The sequence below is a fragment of the Peromyscus leucopus genome, chromosome 4, assembly GCF_004664715.2.
Source record: "Peromyscus leucopus breed LL Stock chromosome 4, UCI_PerLeu_2.1, whole genome shotgun sequence".
Classification (NCBI taxonomy): domain Eukaryota; kingdom Metazoa; phylum Chordata; class Mammalia; order Rodentia; family Cricetidae; genus Peromyscus; species Peromyscus leucopus.
Window position 1 is genome coordinate 69,678,991 of NC_051066.1, and position 21,973 is coordinate 69,700,963.

Sequence of the window (21,973 nt, forward strand, 5' to 3'; positions counted from 1 at the left end):
TTTTCCTCTGGCTTGTTTCCCTGGCAACAAGAAAGGCAGGAAGGCACCATCACAAAGAATGAACAGTTGCTTGTTTACTCTTGTGTCCTAGGGAGGAGCTGTGGTGAGAAGCAGTCACGACTTCCCATCCTGTACACTATTCACAGCACGGATATCTCGCTGGTCCCAATCCCACTGAATAGAGGACAGCAACAGCCCAGAATAAACATCAGTTTAAACCGCCAGCAGGGAGGGCAGGAAACAGTTCTTCAAGGCCAAAGCCAAGAGACAAAATCCTACAGACAAACGGCACATCCACACTCAGTGCTCCGTGGCCCTCCATGTCCAGGTCATGAGGACAGTGGCTGCTCGTGAGGCAATGGCCTGCTCATAGGGGCTGGGTACTTGGCTCCTGAGTGTGACAGGGAGAGGTATCTTCTACCACTTGAGATTGCCTTTCAAGCACCTGCCGCATCCTTTGCATCCCTGAGAAGAAGTGAGGAGTGGTCAGCACCGGGGCTGTTGAGGTCAGAAGCAGGGGTCCCCGAAAGGATGCTGTTGGGAGGGGAGGGGAGGAGACTGCTTACCCAGGTGGAGCCGGTTCTCCTTGTCTGAGAAGACCACCCGGAACCAGCCGGGTTCTTTGCACTCAAAGGCCTTCCCAGAGACACCAGCACCTTGTTGTCCAAAAACTGGCGCCAGAGCAACACCTCCTCCTCAAATGTGCCTTTGCGAAGGTACTGGAGTGGGGGGCGGGGGATGTAGCTCAGAATGCAGGAGACCCTCCAGCGCCTTCACCTGCCAGGTAGGGGCTTGACATTGCCCTGTTCCCATACCTCCACCCTATTTACCTTTCTCAAGTCAACCCAGATGAAGAAGCCTGCCCCACGACTCACGAAGGGGATCCCCAGGGTTCTGAGCTCCTCTGAGACATAGGTATGGGCAGCCTTGAGTCGGGCGTGGTTTTCTGGCAGGTACACCTGGCTGATCCAGTCTAAATGGAAGGGAAGCAAGAATATAAAACTCCCACGGGCCATGGCACTAATCTAAATGCTAGAAGACAAAAGGGCATGGCAGTCAACATCTTGGGAGCCCTTCCTCTAACTGGCTTACTGATCACAGGTTCAGCGGGGCTGGGAGTTCAGTGCTCCACACAAAGAGCCCTTGATCCAGGTACACAGCCCTGAGGACGCCAGGTCCTGGACCACATTCAGGAGCCCAGAGTACAAAGTCCCTCAGGTCGTGAGCCAAGCCAAAGGTGTCTGCAGTTATAAAGTGATACCTAGAACCACACAGACCAAGGTCCTGATCCCAGTGGGGGGCATCTGGCAAAACAGGAAAAGGCAGACCTCAGCAACTTCACCTCTCTGGACCTCATAGATTCACTGACCTCTTCTGAGGGGTGCACAGCTCTCTGGATTATCACACGTCCATACACTTATGAAAGCACCACCACAATCAGGATTCTGAGTGACCCCAAAGACTATCCTCATGCTATTTAGATTTATACACCCTCTTCCTCGTGACTGATATGTTATACATCATGACGGTCTGGTTCATTCCCAAATGTCACCAAAACCAGCCTTATAGGGCATGAAATCTCTTGACCCTAGCTTCTCTTAATAGCACAGTGTCTTTGGGAGAAATCCACATTGCCATGGGTTTTTATTATATCAGTATTCCACAGTGTGGATGGGACATATTTGTGTCAACTCATCTGTGGAGGTGTACTGTTTGCAGATGTGGGTGATTGTTAAAACAACAAAAAACAACCCAGCTATCAGCATTCACACAGAGGTTTGTGTGTGACCATCAGGGTTCCACACTGGGGCCTGTGGTCACTGAGTCATTTCATAGGTATGTTTAGAGGAAACAGCAGAATCGTTTTTCACTGTGGCTGAGCCATCTTCTGTCCCCACCAGTGATGTTAGAGCATGTATCCCAGCTGTCCCACCTCCCTTAGCAACATCTGACATTGCTGGTTCTAAACCTTTTTAGGCTAGTAGACTGGATGTTTAGTATCTGGTCCTCCTTTTCCTCACCTGTAAAACAAAGGGGAACTAGGAATTCTTCCTAGGACCCTAGGGAGGGAAATGAGATGGACCCAAAGAGAATCTATCTGAAAGGCTCAACGAACAGCAACAAATACAAAACAGCTTTGCTATCCGAACTTCTGCTATCTGAGGCAGGAACAGATCCGATTCCTGGAGGCAGAGAGCTCTCCATGATATCGACATTTCCTCAGTAACTTCTGATCTTTGTGCTCAAAGCTAATAAAAGTTCATTTTTGAAGGTGGGATCTTGTTATGTTGTCCAAGCCAGCCTGGAACTCCTGACCTAGAAGGATCCTCCTGCTTCAGCCTCTCAAGTCGCTAGAAGGACAGATGCATAACACTGCACCTGGCTGGTGAGCTCACATTAGCCAAGAGTCTACTTTATGCCATGTATTGTTCTAATCAAATTATAGGTCATACTCAGCCTGCAAAACCAGCACCATGATCACCCCATTCTACAGATGAGGAGGTGAAGAAATGTGCTACATATGGAGCACACAAGGGACTGGTTACAGTCTGAACCCAGAGATGACACTGTCAGATGTCACCTAAGTTCCTCCAAAGGAGAGGCACCCGTGAGCCCCAACACGTCCCACGCACATTACAACCCCACTCCTCTTTCAAGTCCCTAGCCCCAGACAGTCACCATGGTCCCGGAGTAGCTGTGCCATCTGGTGTTGGACCAGGCCACTGAGGCCATGGTAACGACAGAGGGAGGCCACGGCAGTCGCCACATGCTGGTTTTCTGTGTACAGTATGCCAAAGCGGAGTCCAGACATCCCGAAGTCCTACAAGAAGCCACATGATAGGCCATAGCCAGCCCACACAGAAGAAACTGACTCCACTCCCTCCCACCCAGGCTAGCCAGGAACTCACCTTGCTAGTGGCCCACATCACATGTGTCCTCTGGGGGTCAGGCAGCCTACAGAGAGGAGAATGTGGAGACATAAGCAACCCAGAGGCAGGGGATCACAGACTTGGGAATGGATAAGTAAATAGATAGATGAAACTGGGTCTCCTGTCTTTGAACCACCAATTCCCCCACTTCCCTTAGGATGGGGGTCAGCAAAGAGCCTGCTGTCTAATTGAGCTAGAAAATAGCTCTGGTACCACTTCCTCAAGAGGCTTATTCTGACCAGCCAGGAAATCAGGGCAAAACAGACCCCCTCGTAGCTCCTCGGCCACCTCCATTTTAGTGCTTCTTGCCACTATCATGGAAATTACTGGTTGTGTCTTTAGCTGCTGAGACCTTTTCCTAGGTAGAAATATAGATACATGGCTGGATAGGTGGGTGGATAGATAAACAGATGAATGGGTGGAAGGAGGGATGGAGGGATGAGTGGGTCAGGGGATAGATGAATGGGTGTGGGGCGTTTACCCACCACCCCCACAGCTTCCCAGAGTTTTCTTGAGTGCGATCAGCAGGAAATATTAGATAGAAGGATTTATAGCGGAGAATGTTGCAGAGATAAACAGATAGAAAATAAAGGATAGCCTCGAGAGGACCTGGAACCTATTCCAACAGGCCCCGACTGTCTCTGGCCCAGGGTTTTTATAGAGACGCCAAGGGGTGGAGCAAAAGACCTCCTCCCCCAGCACAGCCAAGTGCAGACCATCTCAGACACCTGCATTCAGGCCCGTGGTCCTGATCATCCTCTATTCGGACCTGCTGGGTAAAGCCACGAGGAACCCGAGAACGGGCTTCCACAAATGGGTGGGTAGAGGGATGGATGGATAGATGGATGCACAGACAGAAGGACTGATGGATGGTTGAAACTGGAGCTACTCTGAGGATGAAGGAAAATATCAAGAGTCCAATTTCCCATAGACCCAATGCTTCTTCACATAATGCCAAGGCCCTCCTTGGAGCTCTTGGGAATGCCATAGAATAATCTGAAGACCCCTGATCTACCTAGTCCTTCCTGGCCTGAGGACCAGTGAGATCAAATAAATATCAGTGGAACTGCCCTGGGGCAGGCCATGCCCTGTCAGCTGACCCAGTTAGAGGCTGGGAAAATTTGGGACAGCACAAGGGGCTGGTAGAATCTGGTACACTGGGAGCCTCACCTTTCCAGGCTCAGGACACTGCGGTACCCAAGAGACTCTTCAAACACGGACAGCATGTAAACTTCATCCATGATCACATGCAGCTGGTGCCTGCAGTGGGTAGGTGGTGGGAAAGAGGGAGCCAAAATATGTTACCCAGTGTTGAGTATCAGTATGTCAGAAACACAGAGGACCTCAGACTAGCCCAGGGCACTACGAAACCAGCTTGTTCCAGGAACACCCCGCTTTGGTCTATATTTTTACAAACAGGAAGCTGCACCCATAAAGTAGAGGACTCTTTGGGGTCCTCCGTGGTGGGCTGGAGACAAATGGACCCAGATTCATATCTGTTCCCACTCCTGACTGGACCACTCTGAGGCTCTGTTAAGCAGGGATGATGACAGTGTCCATGTTCATGGGGATGTTGTGATGAGGACCAGAGACGCAGCACAGGAAGTGCTCACCTGGGAAGATGCCTCAGTCAGTAAAGGGCTGCCTTGCAAACAAGACCCAAGTCTGACACCCAGAACCCGCTAAAAAGGCAGGCCCGGTGACATGTACTTGCAATCCAGGTGCTGGGGGAGTGAAGGGGAGTGGATCCTGGGGGGTTCACTGACCAGACAGCCTAGCATACTTGACCAGTGAAACCCTCAGAAACAATTAGAAGGCATCTAAGGAATGACCTCTGTCCTCCATATTCACACATGCACATGAACACAGGTAAACATATAAATAAATAATAGTGTTCAGCATGGAGCCTGGCCCTAGAGTATTATAGCTGGTGTTTTAAGAAGACAGAGAGACACCAAAGCAGGTCGTAGCCCACAGTGGGCTAAGAAGGCTGACGTGCCCCAAGGCTCACATCAGAGCCCTGTCTGCCCACTTTGTCGGGGTAGGCATAGCTCACCTCATGGCGAATCCCAGGAACTCCTGTAGCTCTTCAGGGGAGTAGATGTCACCCAGAGGGTTCTGGGGGTTGATGAGGATGAGGCCTTTGACCTTGACACCCTGAAACCATCCATGGGGGTGTTACAGTGTCCTCCTGACCCCAGAGCCTCACAGTCCCACTGGATGAGGCTGAAAGCTGGCTGGCTCCCAGGGAAGCATGGCAAGGACACACTCATGACCCAACAAGAAGTAAATGACTGGGACTAGAGTTATGTCTGCTGTATCGTGCCAACGAAACAGGGAAATGTGCCCAGCTGCTGGCAGAGAGGCTGCTTGTGTCAAAAGAACTCTAGGTGGGAAAGTCCAGAACTTTCACAGTTCCCGCAGTGAGCAATTGACAGCTTGAATGACAAAGGTAAACATCTGTGTGAAGTGCACAGCTGCTGAAAATGGGTGGCAAGTGGGCACAGGAGCTTGGGTCTCTGCCTTTATTAGGGAGTCCTCAAAAAGAGCAGAATCACCCCTCACCGTACTATAGACTCCCATGATCCACATTTGACCCTGAAGCAGAAACAAAGGGACTGGGATGGGGGAGTGTTCTTTTTAATTAGCATAATGTGGTGGTTTGAATTAGAATAGCCCCCATAGCCTCATATGTTTGAATGCTTGGTCTTTAGTGGAAATGTTTGGGAAGGATGAGAGAGGTGTGGCCTTGTTGGAAGAGGTGTATCACTTGGGGCAGGCTTTGAGGCTTCAAAAGCCCAGTGTCTCTCTGCCTGCTGCCTACAGATCAGGCCGTAAAGCTCTGAGCTACTGCTACAGTGCCCTGCCTGTCTGCTTGCTGCCATGATGATCATGGACTAACTCTCTAAAATTGCAAGCAAACCCCCAATTAAATGCTTTCTTTTACCTTGGTCATGGTGTCTTCTCACAGCAATAGAACAGTAACTACATTCATTGAAAACAATAATGGGCTTCATTCTTGACATTTTCAGGCACATATATGTATAGTGCTTTGATCATATCCTGCCACCTATTACCCTTTCTTGTGAGGGGAAAGTTGTTAATGAAACTTCCTGGTTCCCTGTACACTGTGGTTTCAGGGTCATTTTCTAATGGGAAGATCCTCCATAGACACTGGATTTTGCTTGACTGCCCCTGCAAAGGTGGTTCTATAACCCCTCCCCATATATCCCTATCAAAGTTACAAGCCCAACTCCCAAGAGATGAAGGGTCCAGCCCCTGTTGAGATCCACCCACTCCCAGCCCTGGATTTAACTGAATCCCCAGACCTCAGAATTGACTCCTTGCAAGGCCATCTCCAGCTTCTCCACTGTGAGCTGGAAGGGACGTGTGTTCAGTCCAGTTACCTGGGAAGAGACCCATCAAAGGCAGGAGCCAAATTCAGTGCCCCATCCCCACCCCAAACTTGAACTCTTGGGTCTTTCCTCATCTATCATCTCCAGTCTCCTGGGTACAGCCTTTGGAAAATGAGAGGGGCTACTTCCCCTTCCTGCCATCTGCCCCACCCTTTACCTCAGGGACATCCCTCATCACTCAGATGTCTGGCAGAGGCAGCAAGGCTTCTCTGATTAGCTCTCACGACTTCCAAGGCCTAAGCTTCCCCCTTGCAGCCCTCTCATTTCTGGGACTAGTTCTTGGCTTCTCTATGGACCCAGGAATCTTAGAGCCTGAGCTTGGAGTTTCCAGGGAACCCAGGCAGAGGCATCCATGTGACAACAGAAGGCTCCACTTCCATTTCACAGAAGCCCCTAGCACAGGCTTCCTTCAGGTCTACCCACAAACTCAGACCCAGTAAACCCTTGCCTACAGGGATACCCAGTGCAAGAACTGGAATGCAGGCACTCTTACCTTGCTGTCCAGGTAGACATAGGCCAGTCGGACGTTGCCATAGAGATAGACATGCTGGGTAATGGCTCCATAGTAAGGGGTAGGGATCAAGAGAGCCTCTAGGGGAAGGAGTAGGCAATCCATTGGCCTCTGGCTTGGATACACCAGACACCCAATATGAGCCCCACTGCCCTTCCAAGCTTCTATCATCCCTGGGAAATATCTGGAGCATATTCTTGCTCCTCTCAATTCTCCAAACCTTAAAGCTTGAACCCCCTAAGGTCAGACTTTCTAATATAGATGCTCACTTAAAATGGAGTTACATACAGATAAATCCACTATAAGTTAAAACTATAAAAAATGCATTTGATCCACCTAACCTCCTAAACATTCTAGCTTAAGAATTTGGAACAGGGCAGAGTACTGGCATTGACTCAAGATCTCATGGTCGCCTGCAGGCGGAGTGGGGAGCTCACTGCCACTGCCCAGCATTGCAAGAAAACAGCACATCACACAGCACTAGCTAGAGAACCTGTCACAATTCAAACTCCAGAGAACCTGGGTTCGATTCCCAGCACCCACAGGATGGCTCACAAGTGGCTGCAACTCCATTTCCAGGGGACCCAGCCTCCACAGGCACCAGGAACACACAAAGATACATCCAGGCAAAAACACCCATATACATAAAATAATAAAATAAAAACTAGTATAAAGATTTATTTGAAAATAAAGAGAGAGAAACCGAAATAGAGTTTCTATTGAGTTTGCATAGTTTTCACACCATTGTAAGCTGAAAGTCCCTGTCCATCCACTCTGAGTTGGGGCCTCTGCTAATACTTACTGACCCCCTCAGCCTGTGCTACACAGGTTCACCACCATGCTCTGAAGTAAGCACTATCATCAGCCATACTTTATAGACCAGGATAGTGGAGCTTATAGGGTCCCTGTATTTGACTGTTCCAGAATGGATAAGAAATTGTCTATCATATTCTCACAGCAAATCTTCCTTTAGGGCTTAAGTCCTGGTGATTGCTTCTGTTCCTGTGACTTTGAAAAGTTACTTAACCTCTAGGCCTCAGTCTTCTCACCTGTGAAAGGGTCTAGTCAAAGAATCCATTCCATAGAGGTGTTGTGTAAAGCCACACGACCTAGCCTGGAAAGCTGTATGTGGTGACTGCATGTGACCAGCGTTAACCTGTTAGTTAGGCTCAAATGAGCTCTCATGTTCCTTACAACAACTCACCCCTGGCTACAACCAGCTCTTGACACACTGCCTCTTAGAGCAGGCTGTCTCCTCAATAGTCATTCAATCTCCTTCCTTGCTAAGAGAAACTTTTTTGTTTATTTGGTTTGTTTGTTTGTTTGTTTGTAAGAGGACCGGCAATATGTCCAAGTCAGGCCTTCCCCAGCCATGGTGTGAACCAGTCTGGTTTAAGTCAACACTGGATCCCTTAAGCACCTTTGCCAGGGACTCCTTTAGGTTTACAAGTAATTTCTATCCGGTAAAAAGGGTCTCACTGGGGTCCTTTTGGAAAAGAGCACCCTTGATGCCCTGTCTGAGAGGAGAGGCCAGCTTGTTGTAACTGTCTTGGTCTTCTTGCTATAAGACACAGTGTCACAGAAGACTGTGACAATGACCTGGTGAACAAGAAGAAAACGCTGAGGAACTCAGAGAAAGCAGGAGGACCCTGGTCCCATAGAAACCTCCTGAGAACTGCTGCCCCGGATGTCTGGTCAAGCCACTCACTGAAGGCTCCTGTAATCTCCTATGCTCTACTATGGCTGAAGGCATCCTGATGGAGCTCTGCTGCTAGGCAACTGAGGTCACAGCCAAAGCTGACGGAGTGGGCACAGGGTTCACTTACCTCCTGCCTCACACAGCACTGTGGCCAGAGCAGAAAAGAGAGAGGCACAGCCATTCAGAACTACCACCTGGGGGTGACAAGAGACAAGGGTGACTCTGTCAGGGGACAGAGAAGAGCAAGGACCAGGGGAAGGGCCACGCCTCTCCCCAGTGCCCTGGGGAATCCATCCTGACGAAGGTCTCCCTTGGCTTCCAGCCAAACTTATTTCTGGGGACCCTGCTCTTGATCAAGTGAACAAGAGACAGAACTGGTCACTCTGAGGGCCTCTCTCAAAGGTGAGGAGGTCAAGAGGGCCACAGCACAGTGGGGTTGGGAGGCAAAACTAAGTAAAAGGCAGACCCCAAGCATCCTCCCAACCTTCACCCCAAGGAAGGGGTGACTCACGTTCTCTGGTTTGAGGGGTGTCGGGCTCTTACAGTAGAAAGACAAGAACCTTGCCACTTCTTCCCGGAGGCTAGAAGAACAGACCAACGATGTGCGACACTTGTCTGAGGGTCCTCGGCCCAGTCCACTCTGGAGCCCCTCTGGGAACCCATAGGTGGCTAGCTGCCACTGCTCCATCCTCCTTCCCAGGACGTGAATAGGCGGGCATTTGTCTCCACTCTGGCACACCCTCCCCCATCTGACCGCAAAGCATTCACTCTGTGTGGTTCTAGGACACCCAGCCCTACCCACCCACCCCCAGTCAGGAAACAGATGAAAAGTAACGCTATATAGATCTAGCTGGTGAAAACGATAATAAAAAACATTATCATAATAGGAACTGTTACCACAGTTCTTACTGAGCTTCAGATGTTATTTGGAGAATGTTCCATGGTAACTACTCTTACTATCGTTTCCATTTTACAAAGAAGCTGAGGTTTAAGGGAATTAAAACACTTGCTGGTAAATGGCAGAGTCTATGCCCAAGCTCCGTGGCCTGCCCCAAGCCTGATGACCATTTTCTAAGAATATGAGCTTTGGGATACACCTTGGGTCAGGTCCTGCTGGGCCACTAATCCCTAAGAACAATGCCTGACCTGCAAATCATCAGTATATGGCAGTCTTTCATTCTCTGCCCCATCTTACCACTGGGAGGGAGTCCCAGCCAGCTCCCTAGACACTCACCTGTCATCCCTAAAGCTGCTGGAAAAGCAAGGACAGTCTCCTCCCTCACTTCAGACTTAGGGTCATGGGAACCAAGCCGGGAACTCCGGTGATGGATTTGGGGCTGGCCAGACAGCCCCTGGTCACCAGGTCTCTACAACTATTTTCTCAGCTTACCACCAGCTCCCTCACTCTGCCTCTACTGATATCGTGGACGGAAGAATTCTTTGTTGAGAGGCCTCCCTGTGCTTTGTAGGGTTAACAGCACATCCCTTCTCCCAGTTACACGAACCAGAAATGTGCCCAGCCACTACCAGACCTCCCTGGGGTCAACGTGTTGCGACCCACCAGCCTGTGGCAACTACTTACAACAGATGTCCCCTCCAGTCGGGGTACTGCAGCAGAGACGGCTCCACATGAAGCATGTCATTCTGTGTCAGCTGGGGGCACGAAGGGAACAGAGCAAGGCTAAGGGCCAGCACTGCCACCTGCGTCTGCACGGCACCAGGGCCTGCAGCACCTACAGTTTCTTCTCCTTCTCAGGGAATGTGGCAGGAGTGCAGGACAGCCCATTTCACAGATCAGCAAACCAAGGCTCACAAAGGGAAGGCAAGGCTAGCAAATGGCAGAGCTAAAGCCATACCCAGAACTCCTGACTCTAGCTCTCTATACAACAGAATCGGGGGTGTGGGGGGGGGGTGCAGAGCAGTGCTGGGAAGGCACACTGCTCAGCTTCCCCAGACGCCAGAGGAGGCTCCAGAGCTGGGTGATGTCAGTTTGGCCTTGGCTCCAACTTTAGAGAGGGGACTCGGGGCACTGTCTTCTGCAGGTTCCACTCAATCTCACCCTTTGTGTATGGTGGCAAATTTCAGACCCTCCCTTGTCTTGGCAGGTACTGGATTAGTGACACTAGAGCATCATGGCTATAAGGTCAAAGAGAGCCAATGACATAGTGTCCTCGGGCAGAGGGACCAGGACAACTGGAATCATCTATGCCGGGGCCCAGCTATTTCCCTCCCTCCTGCCGCCCCTTAGAGCAGGTTCAACATGGAAGCCACGGGTATCTGTGGCTACTTAGCACTTACTAGGTTGCTAGTCTGAACTGTAATGACTTTGTAAGAACAAGTATTAATAAATATCAATAACTGTACACTCATTACCAGCTGAAATGGTCATATTTTAGATATAGTAGGTAAATGAAATATTACTGAAGCCAGTTTTAGTTATTTTTACTTTTGGAGACTTGAGACATGCTCTTGCTGTGTAGCCCTGGCTCTCCTGATGCTTACTATGCAGCCCAAGATGGACTCAGACTCACAGCACTCCTCCTGCCTCAGATTCTTGGGCACTGGGTTCAATTCCCAGCACCTACATGACGGCTCACAACCATCTGTAACTACAGTTCCAGGTTATCAGACTCCCTCTTCTGGCCTCGGCAGGTGCCAGGGATGTACCTGGGGCACAGACATATGAAAGCAAAACACCCATACACATAAAATACATTTCAAAAAGAAATCTGATGGCATCTGAAGGAATTTTACAAACTGGATTAGAAACAGCCATGGAAGCCAGACCCGTTGATGCGGGCCTGTGACCCCAGCTACACAGAGGTTAAGGTGGGAGGACTGCAAATCCAAGGCCTACCTGGCAGAGTAAGTTCAAGATCAGCTTCAGAAACTTAGACCTTGACTTAAAATAAAAAGTTAAGACGGTAGAGGGTGTGGTTTCGCTTGCCTGGACTGGGTAAGTGCTAGGTTCAATCTCCAGTGAAGAGCAAAAGACTAGAGATGGGTATAGTTCTGTTGGCAGACAATGGAGGGGAGGAAAAGGAGGGGAGGAGAGGGGAGGGGAGAGGAGGAGAAGAGAGTGGAGTTGTTCCCAAGGCAGACCTGGAATCCACGTCTCCCCGCTCTTACATCAGGGCCACCGAGGCGTGCAGCAAGCTACTGTGGCAAAGGATTCCAGAAGCCCCTGGCATGGCAGCCCGAGCACTCACCCGCCTGGACAGAAGGTCAAAGCAGAGTTTGTTCTCACTGGTGCCCAGGTTGATGATGCCCTGCAGACAAAGTGTAGAGGCAGGGTGAGCATGAGAAAGGAATGCCGGCAAAGAGCCTGGGGAACCCACAAACAGCAAAGTGGGCACCACCCACCCTTCCACCAGCCTCCTTGTCTTTGCTCAAACCGGGCCCTCACAGGGCTCCAAAATCCCATCCCCCATTTCCAACACGGTCTAAACACCACCTCTGGCCAGAAGCCTCCCCACAAGCCCCACCTGGAAGCCCTCTTTGCTTCTTGGAGTCCCACATCTCTTTCCACCTCTCCCCTGCCCTGAGAAAACCACTCAACTTCGGTCCCACACCACAGAGATCGGGGCATAGCTCTCTACTGATAGCTAGCTCCCTGAAGGCAAATCCGTGCCCAAGACACCACTATGTCTCTCCAGAAACATTTATAGAATGAAAAAAACCTGCAGACCATAAATTACACTCTGCTAGGACCAGAAACAAAGGTGGGGTGCTCAGTGGACCCCCTAGGTCAGTATAAATTATTCCCTAGGAGACCCAGCTAACAGGACACAATGTCTGATTGCCACCCCATAAGGTGTTAATACTAATAGGAGGCACCAACTCCTGCCCCTGCCTTATGTCAGGAGTGAAGGAGGCAGGAGAGAAAAAACAATTAAACTTGAATGAGCTGAGAGTTAGACACATAAGAGGCAATGCTCACCACCCCTGGGGAGGACACTGTTTCCCCCAGACACAGCCAACCCATCTCCAAATCCCAACAGCTCTCCAGTTACAGCACATTCAGCCTTGCCATGCCCCACTGCTGAGATCCTAGTGTAAGTCACCATGGTTCCTGTCCAGATCACTGCCAGAGCTCCCCACTTCCTCTCCTGTCCACTCCCTCACCTGTCATCGGGTCTTCATATGGAAGTCCCAGGTGTCTTTAATAACTGAAATTACATCATGCTTACTGTCTTCTGAACATTTCCTACTCAACTCTGGATACAGAAAGAACGTTCGCCATGTCCCATGAGGCCCTACAATACCCATAGCCTTTCTGACCCCATCACCCACCAGTCTGGCTTTACCATAACCCACTGGCTTCCTTGCTGAACCTTGATCTGATCCAGCGTAGTTCCGGCCTGGGGCCTTTGTACTACCTATTCTCTCAGCTACATGGCTCCTGGTGGTGAGTAGCCTCTACCAGGGCACCCTGCATAGAGACTGATCTGCCAAGTGCTCCCGTTCAAAAGAACATGCAAAAATGATGGGGTGTCACTTCTAAGGTTAGGTCATAAAAGTGGGTGGCTTCTATCTTGGGTATTTACAGTCTCTCATTCTGTCCTGAGTCATCTTCCCTGGAGGGAGCCAGCTGCCATATCTGAGGCAGTCCTGGGGGAAAGTCCGTGTGAAAGGAATAGGTATCCATAAGGAAGAACGGGAGTGAGTCTGGAGATGGAGCCTCTCACCTGTCCAAGTCCCACCACCCAGTCAAGCTTTCGGATGAGATCACAGCACCAACTTCAGGGTACTGTGTCAGAAACCCCGATCCAAAGATGCCCACCAGGAGTCTGAGCTGCAGCACAGGAAATGTTTGTAAAAATGAGAAAAAAAAAAAAAAAAAAAAAAAAAAAAAAAAAAAAAAAAAAAAAAAAAAAAAAAAAAAAAAAAAAAAAAAAAAAAAAAAAAAAAAAAAAAAAAAAAAAAAAAAAAAAAAAAAAAAAAAAAAAAAAAAAAAAAAAAAAAAAAAAAAAAAAAAAAAAAAAAAAAAAAAAAAAAAAAGTCTGAGCTGCAGCGACCAGGAAATGTTTGCTATGTAAGCTGCTGAGATTTGGGGTGATTTGTTACAGCAATACAAACCTCTCACTTTTTTTCAAGGCTCTGTTCTAATGTCACCTGATTAAAGTAGCCTTCTATGACATCCTATGTCAAATCTTTTTTTTTTTTCTCTGTTCTAATGCACCTGATTAAAGTAGCCTTCTATGACATCCTATGTCAAATAGCAATATTTCCCAGCTGACCATCCTCCTCTGTCTGCCTCACCCTGTTTTCATTTTCTCTGCAGTACATATCAGTAAATGTTATATGTATTTTTGATCTGTCAGTCTCAACTAAAATATAAATACATAGGGCAATATTTGAGTTTTGCTCACTGCTACGACACCAGTACCTAGAATGGTTGCTGATACCTGGTGGATGTCCAACAGATCAAAACTATTAATAAGGGTTATTATGTATACTAGGTTATGATAATCTTGGCATATGATAATAATAGCAGCTGCATTTATCAAGTTTTTATCAATTTATCAAGTATTTATCAATATGACAAGCACTGTTAATTTCACATTTCTCGTTTCATTTCATGTTGACTCTTCTACAGAGCAGACATTACTAGCCCATCTCAGATATGAACTGTCTACAGAAGCCGACATTACCAGCCCTCTTGGAGCCAGAGGATCATAACTCCAACCTGACAAGAGCAAGCTGGCTGCTGGCTGCCCTGCAGTTAGTTTGCTCTTGGGTCCCAGTTGGGAGGGGTCTTCACTCACATTGGGGTTCTTGTCCTCATCATACTCATCCATGTGGTAGGTTCTGTAGCCCTCCTCAGCTGAGTCCCAGAACCATTTGATGACTCTTCCTCTAGAGGACAGGCAGGAGCTGTCAGAGGAGAACATGGCCACGGGGTCACCCACTCCATAGAGTTTGGGCTGATTGCAGTCTGGCTTTCTGAGGCATTCTCCTTGCAGAACATCACCATAGCCATTCTCCATGTCCTGAGAAGAGGTTGAGCCTGAACATGCAGTAGGTGCTGTGGCTTCCCCCTGAGGAAGAGTGAACATCTGCCAAGACACAAATGCATAAGCCGGCTGAAAGGCTTCTGCTCATCCTTCATTTGTGTGTATTTGAGTGTGTGTGTGTGTGTGTGTCTGTGTGTCTGTCTGTCTGTCTACGTGTAGGCTCAAGAACAACCCTGGTATCTTTCTGGGAGCTGTTCACTGTGTTTTTTGAGACAGAGTCTCTTCCTAGGACCTGGTGTTTACATATTAGATTAAACTGGCTAGCCAGTAAGGTCCAGAGACCTGCCTGTCTCCATCTCCCCAGCTCTGAAATTATGAGGGTGCACATCTGGTTATTTTTAATGTGGGTTCTGGAGATAAAATTCAGGCCCTCATGAGTACAAGGCAAGAAAAGCATTTTAATGACTGGACACTTGACAGCTAGTGATGGTTGCCCAGCCTTCCTCCTCCCGAGCCCCCCCCCCCCACAGGTTGCCCAACACTGGCCTTGAACTCTTGGGCTCAAGTGATCCTCCTTTCTCAGCCTCCCTAGTAGCTGTAACTAAGGTTATCTCCGCACAGATATCTCCTTCTTCTTGCAAGTTTGTGCACTCATCCCCCTTATCCCTATCAAGTTAAACACTTCAACAAATCTGTTGAGGACCTATGAACATCGTACCGTGCTTGCTACATACAAGTAACTTTAATCTACTGCAGCTTTAGCTTGCTCTATTTCTGAGTCTATTTCTCATTCTGTAGCCTCCAGGGTCACCAACTATCTTTTCCACCTCAAGGATCTTGCTCACCTCAATTTCAAAACATCAGGCTATTTCCCAAGCAGATCACTGCCGCGGTTCTGGACCTCTTGTGTGACAGGTGATCTGGAGCTGGTGGTGGGAACTAGGGGGACAGGAGATTAGGGGACACAAGTGCAGGCACTCAGGATCCCAGCTCCACTCTCAAAGGAAGCAAGGGCCTCAGAGGAGGGTCTCCTAGCTGCCAACAACATAGAAGCTTCCTAAGCATTTCTCATTCATGTCTCACCTGTGCTGTGGTTGAACCAACACCCACCTCAAAGAGTGATAAAACGGGGATCTAAGGGCGATAAAGCACTCATACCAAATTGTGGCTGGTGGCCAAATGTCTAAAATATGAGTCACCCTATCACAATTGCTCTCTAATTTTCCTGTCTTAAGGTATAAGTCTTACTTGGTAGAAGGGATGGGAACCCAGAAACTGTCCCGAAGTTTTGTTTTGCTTTGTAAATCTCAGGGGCCTCCCCAAGGTGGCGGGACTTCGGAGAAACACACATTCTGCTCCACGACAGCCCAGGTGGGCTGTCGGAGGAAGAGCACTGCCGAGTGCCCGGGCTTGGATGGGCGCAGCCAGAACCCAGCAGGAGCACAAGACAGTATGGGTGGGGGCGGGGCTCAATCCCGCCTAGCGATCTAGCCAGAGTGGTCTGCAGGGCCCGCCCGGGGTTTTCCTGGCCCGCGGAGCCTGTGTGACTGCACTCGACTCCAGACCCAAGAGCAGTAGAGTTCAAGAGCACAGGGCAACCAAGCCGCCCCTTTGGTGCACAGCGTGGAGAATCGCACCTACTTTGGGCGTCTGATTTCGGGGTTTCGCGCGTGATATCCTCTGGGCCGGACTTCCGGGACGCTGGGGCAGCCTGCCCCCTAGCGACCAGGAGGGGATAAAGGGGAAGGAGCCTGCGCCCTCCCTCCAGAGTGCAGATGTGGAAGCTCTGGTCTTCAACACTTCCCTGCCAGCCAGAAACTAAAGTCTGAAATGGAAGAAGAGGTCCGGACTGAGGGGTGGAGATTTTGGCCGAGACAAGACCACGCCCTCCCTATCTCTTCTCTCATTGGCCTGAGCTTAGATTTCTCTAGCATTTGAATACCCTTGGTCAGAGCCATTTGAGCATGGAAGGTTCTTCCCCAGTTAAAGTAGGCATCTTCTTAAAACACCGGCCTTCCTGAGTGTCACCTGTGCACGTGATCTCCCCGCCATCCATTTGCATAGGCTTCCCTCAACTCCCAAAAATTCTTAGTTGGAAGGAATAAAGATTTACAAAAGGCTGCGGTCACGCCTTTAATCCCAGCACTCGGTAGGCAGAGCCAGGTGGATCTCTGTGAGTTCAAGGCCAGCCTGGTCTACAGAGCGAGAGCCAGGACAGGCACCAAAAATTACACAGAGAAACCCTGTCTCAAAAAAAAAAAAAAAAAAAGAAAGAAAAGAAAAGAAAAATAGAAAGTTATCGACATATATTTTTACATGACACATGGTGAGGACACGCGGGGATGAAAAGCTCTCAAAGGGGGGCTTCTTTGAATTCCAGTTTATACAAAATAGATTTTTAGAGATGTGGGTCGACAAAGGGAAAAGTTCAGTTCCCAGTACAAGCAAGAAGTCAAAAATGAGCAGGTTTCCTTATGTGCCTCCCAGAGGTTTGCTGAGTGTAAATACCAAATCGAATGACTCCACCCCCTATTTATGCAAAGAAACAACCTCTTGTCTATCACAGACCACCAGGCCTAGACTGATAAATAACGTATTTATGCAAATACTATAATATAATACCATCATCTATACGCTTCTCAAATTAGAACAGGAACATAATCAGGCCTAGGTAGTCCAACAAGGTAGTTACACTCTGTCGCTGAAGGTTGGTGGTTTGAATGAGAATGATCCCATAGGCTCATATATTTGAATATCTGTTCCCTAGTTGGTAGACTATTTAAGGACTAGGAAGTGTGTCTTTGTTGGCAAAGGTGTGTCACTGGGGGTGGCCTTTGTGGTTTCAAAAGCCCAGGTCGGGCCCAGTCTCTTTCTCTGCCTGCTGCCTGAGGATCAGGATATAAGCTCTTAGCTCCAGCACCATGCCTGCCTGCCTGCCATCACCCTCCCCACCATAATGGGAGCAGACTAACATTCTGAAACTGTGAGCAAGCCCCCAATTAAATGCTTCTTTTTATAAGTTGCCTTGGTTATGGTGTCTCTTCACAGCAATAGAACAATAACTAAGACAGAAGTAATCACCATCCAATATACAGTATAGGGTTTCTCCCATAGCCTGGATTCACAGGAATCGAGGAGTGGGAAGGGGAATGGTTCCACTCACTGTCATCCCTAGTGACTAATTTCCACTAGGAAAATTGTTGCTTCCTGTTTCCAAAACCTTGAGCTCTACCGGCCTAGAAGTTTTAGTTTCAGATGGGGGAGTACTCCTGCCTGGAGACACAATAAACATTCCATTGAATTGGAAACTCAGACTTCCTCCTGGCCACTTTGAGCTTCTTAAGCCAACAGGCTAAGAAAGGAATAAGTGTTAGGGGTGATTGACCCAGATTACTATGAAGAATTGGATTGCTTCTCCACAGTGGAGGTAAGAAAGATTATATCTGGAGTGCAGGAGATCCTTGTAATGGTTTAAAAAAAAAAATGGCCCCCATAAAAGAGTGGCGCTATTAGGAGGTGTGGCTTTGTTGGAATAGGTGTGGCTTTGTTGGAATAGGTGTGGCTTTGTTGGAGGAGGTGTGTCACTGTGGGGGCAGGCTTTGAGATCTCCTATGCTGATACTACCTCAGTGTGGCACACAGTTGCATCTGCTGACTGTGAATCAAAATGTAGAACTCTCAGCTCCTTCTCCAGCACCATGTCTGCCTACACACCACCATGAAGATAATGGGCTAAACCTCTGAGACTATAAGCCAGCCCCAATTAAATGTTTTCCTTTATAAGAGTTGCCATGATCATGGTGTCTCTTCACAGCAATAGAAACCCTCTGACGGTCCTTTAGGGTATCTTGTGGTGCTACCGTGACTTGATTAAAGTCAATAGGAAACTACAGCAGCCTGATCCACGCAGGCTGACAAAAGGCACAGACCCATCAGGAATGAAGGTGTGGGTCACTCCTCCAGGAAAAGAACCGAGACCGGCTGAGGTGCTCCCTAAGGGGAGAGGAAGTACAGAAGGGGTAGTAGAGAGAGGTAACTATAAATACCAGCTAAGGCCATATAACCACTTGCTGCAATGAGGATTATAATTAACATGAATGTGCCTGTTATATTTTGTTAAGAATGGGTTTGTACAGATACTAGTTTTCTTTAGTCAACTTCTTTATCATGTAATGTAACATCAGTTAAGATAATATCAGTGGTTCTCATATTTAAGTTATGAGATACTAAAAAAATAACGTCCTTCAAGGGATATTGCCACCTATTCTAAAATACATAATGTGTTTGCCGTTGGATGTGGGATAGTTATGTTAGGTGTAATCATGACCTCATTTTCTTTTCACTTGGAAATTAAGCATGACATAAGATATGATGGTGTGTCAAGTTGACTTGTAATGGCTATTCTTGTCTGTCAAATTGACTACATTTGGAATTAACTAAAAACGTAAGCAGCTGGACACATCAGTGAGGAATTTTTAGTTAATTGGACCATTTGAGGTAGGAGGACCCACCTGAAGTCTGGGCCACATCTTGTGACAGCCTCTATAGAGGACGTGGAAGAAGGAAGCTTTTGCTTTTGCCTGCTCACCCCCATTCTCATCTCACTGGCAAGCTCGGAGATCTTGCTGATGAGGCCCTCCTTCACTGACATTAGAGCCTGCTTCTTGAGGATTCTGAGGTGTACTGAAGCTGAGACATTCAGCCTCGTGGACTGAACAACTATTGGATTCTTGGACTTTCCATCAAGAGACATCCATTGTTGGAATAGCTGAACCACAGCCTGTAAGCCACTCTAAATAAATCATAATATATATATATGAATATATATTATATGAAATATATATATGAATATATAATATATATTCTATTAGTTCTGTTCCTCTACTGAACCCTAATACTGAAGGCCTAGAATTCTGGGAGAGCCACTGGACTTTAGTCCACATTGGAAGACTGAAGAAGTTTGGCTTTGATGGTAGTGAAGGGTGGCCGCGACGATGGTAGCAGAGGCAACAGCAGAGTAGATGGCTTAAAAATCAAATAAATTCACCAGTGAGGCACAAAGGCAAGCAGGCAAAAGAGCAAAACTCGTCCCTCTGCCCGCCACCAGAGTGTGCCACCCACATTGAGGGTAGATCTTCCCAATTCAATTAACCCAGTCAGGAAAATCTCACTTGCCTCCTAATTGAATCCAGATCTGGTCAATCAAGATGAACCATCAAAGCCATGAGCCAAAATTAGCACCGCCCCTCTAAGTCTTTGGAGATAGTGTCTCGCTGTATCACTGTGCAACCATGGCTGGCCTAGCATTTCCTAGATAATTCAGGCTGGCCTCATTCTGCCTCTGGGGATTGCAGGCATATGCCACTATACACCACCATGCCTGGCCTTTCTGCTCTCAAGTCGCTTTTCTCAGGTATCTTGTCATAGCAATGAAAAAAGCAACCGACACAAACACCAAATGTTAACAAGAAAGTGAAATGTCCAGAACATCAATATTTTTATTACGTTTACTTTGTGCATGTGTCACCGTCTGCATATGAAAGTCCAAGCACATCTTATAGAACTCAGTTCTCCCTCCCACCATGGGGGGCTTGGGCACCACACTCAGGCAGCAGGTGCCTTTACTCACTGAGACATATCACCAGTGCCCCTATCTGAATATTGAGTTGACCGACCTGGAAACAGACTGACGCCTCCATGGAAGGCGTAATTCATTCCTTCCATCCAGTACCAGTGAGACTGCTGTCTTCCTCTACAGAGGTCCTGAGAGTGTTTCTGGTCTCCTGGGCTCTTCTAACAAATTCTCTCTCTGCCTAAGATCTCAGTATATAGCCCAGGCTGGTCTTGAACCCACAATTCTGCCTTAGCCTCTTGAGTACTAGGATTGCAGGTATATACCACCATGTCTGTTTCATAATCAGTTTCCAAAGAGCCTTATCTAGTATTGCCTTGAAGATCAGTCCTGATTGAACTGCTCCATGTGGTAGTTAATTTCAATAACCAACTTGACTGGATTTAGGATCACCTAGAATACACAACTCTGGGTGTGTCTATGGGGATTCCTCCAGAGAGGATTAACTTGGGTTAATGTATGTGGGGTCCCAGGCTGAAGAAGAAAAGAGAAAGTGAGGTGAGCAGCAGCATTTCCCTCTTCTTCCTGGCTGTGAATGCAACTTGCCCAACTGCCTCACGTTCCTGCTCCCACAGCTAGGGCCACACTCAGCACCATGCCTTTGCCTTCTCCACCATGGTGCATGGAAACCTCAAACTGTCAACCAGAAAAACCCACCCTTAAGTTGCTTAAGAAGAACAATACATTTCCCTTTGTTGGGGGCGGGGGAGAGGAGGGTAAGGACGAGGAGGACCTAACTGCTCTGATGACACGTACTTGTAATCCTAGCACTGAGGAAGCTGAGGCAAGATGATGGGTTCAAGGCCAGCCTGGGTTGTATTAAAAGGCAGGAAAAGAAGTGGGACAAGTCAGCTCCAGGGGAGAGTGGGTGGGTCAGAAATCCAAGGGACTGATCAAAACTATCAACATGTACTAGAAGTTTTTCCATCCTCCACAAAAGGATTTTGAGACAGGGTTTCTCTGTGTAACAGTCCTGGCCATCCTGGAACTCGCTCTGTAGACCAGGCTGGCCTCTAACTCAGAGATCTGCCTGCCTCTGCCTCCCGAGTGCTGGGATTAAAGGCGTGCGCCACCACTGCGTGACTCACAAAAGGTTTTTGACTGTGCATTTCACAGTCCCTGATAGGCAAGGGCATCACAGAAACTCCAGTGAGTGCAATCTAAACAGTGGGAAGTGTCAGTTCTGCAAACAGGGGTTTGTGCTCCCAAACACTGCAATTCATATGTGAAATCCTCGCCCCCTAAAATGATGGCAGTAGCAGGTGGGGCCCTTGGGAAGTGATCAGGTCATGAAAGCAGAGGGAGCCCCAGCCCTCCAGTCATGTAATGTCATAGGGAGAAATAAGATGAACCTCACCAGACACTTTTCAGGTTCTTGATCTTGGACTTTGCAGCTTCTAGAAATTTTCATTCTTTATAAGTTACTCACTTTTCTGGTATTTTTTTTATAGCCAGCAGAACAAAGTAGTATTCCAAGATTCATCCTAAAGCCTTTAGGAAAGGTCTCTGGCATTTGGATGCGAGAACACCGACAATACACCCATCCAGTCCTTCAGCCACTCATATGGATGGAGAATGTGAGCTTATAAAGATGACACAGTAACACTTAAAGCATCCAGCTATGAGTCACTTCTTCCCTTTACAGCCCTGCCCCAGACAGGGCTACAGATATGTGTTCATGTGTGTGGAGGTGTGGGGTGTGTGTATATGTTCCAGAGTAAGGGTGCCTGTGTCTGTGTGTCGTCTCTGTGTGTGCATCGTCCATCTGTGTGTCCGTCGTCCGTGTGTCCGTCGTCCGTGTGTCCGTCGTCCGTGTGTCCGTCGTCCGT

The 21,973-nt window shown here is 48.2% G+C and overlaps 1 protein-coding gene across 1 annotated transcript; it reads right to left on the bottom strand.

The window, feature by feature from the left end:
* Window positions 1-54: 54 nt before the first annotated feature.
* On the bottom strand, window positions 55-15,871 carry Accs (1-aminocyclopropane-1-carboxylate synthase homolog (inactive)). The gene is given in 16 exon segments (XM_037205033.1): window positions 55-465; window positions 567-647; window positions 650-719; window positions 831-973; window positions 2,680-2,821; window positions 2,910-2,955; window positions 4,101-4,190; window positions 4,987-5,087; window positions 6,260-6,337; window positions 6,840-6,937; window positions 8,684-8,750; window positions 9,068-9,137; window positions 10,139-10,209; window positions 11,766-11,825; window positions 14,325-14,615; window positions 15,762-15,871. Coding segments are annotated over 15 exon segments (1,506 nt in total). The 5' UTR covers window positions 15,762-15,871; the 3' UTR covers window positions 55-367.
* Window positions 15,872-21,973: the final 6,102 nt, after the last annotated feature.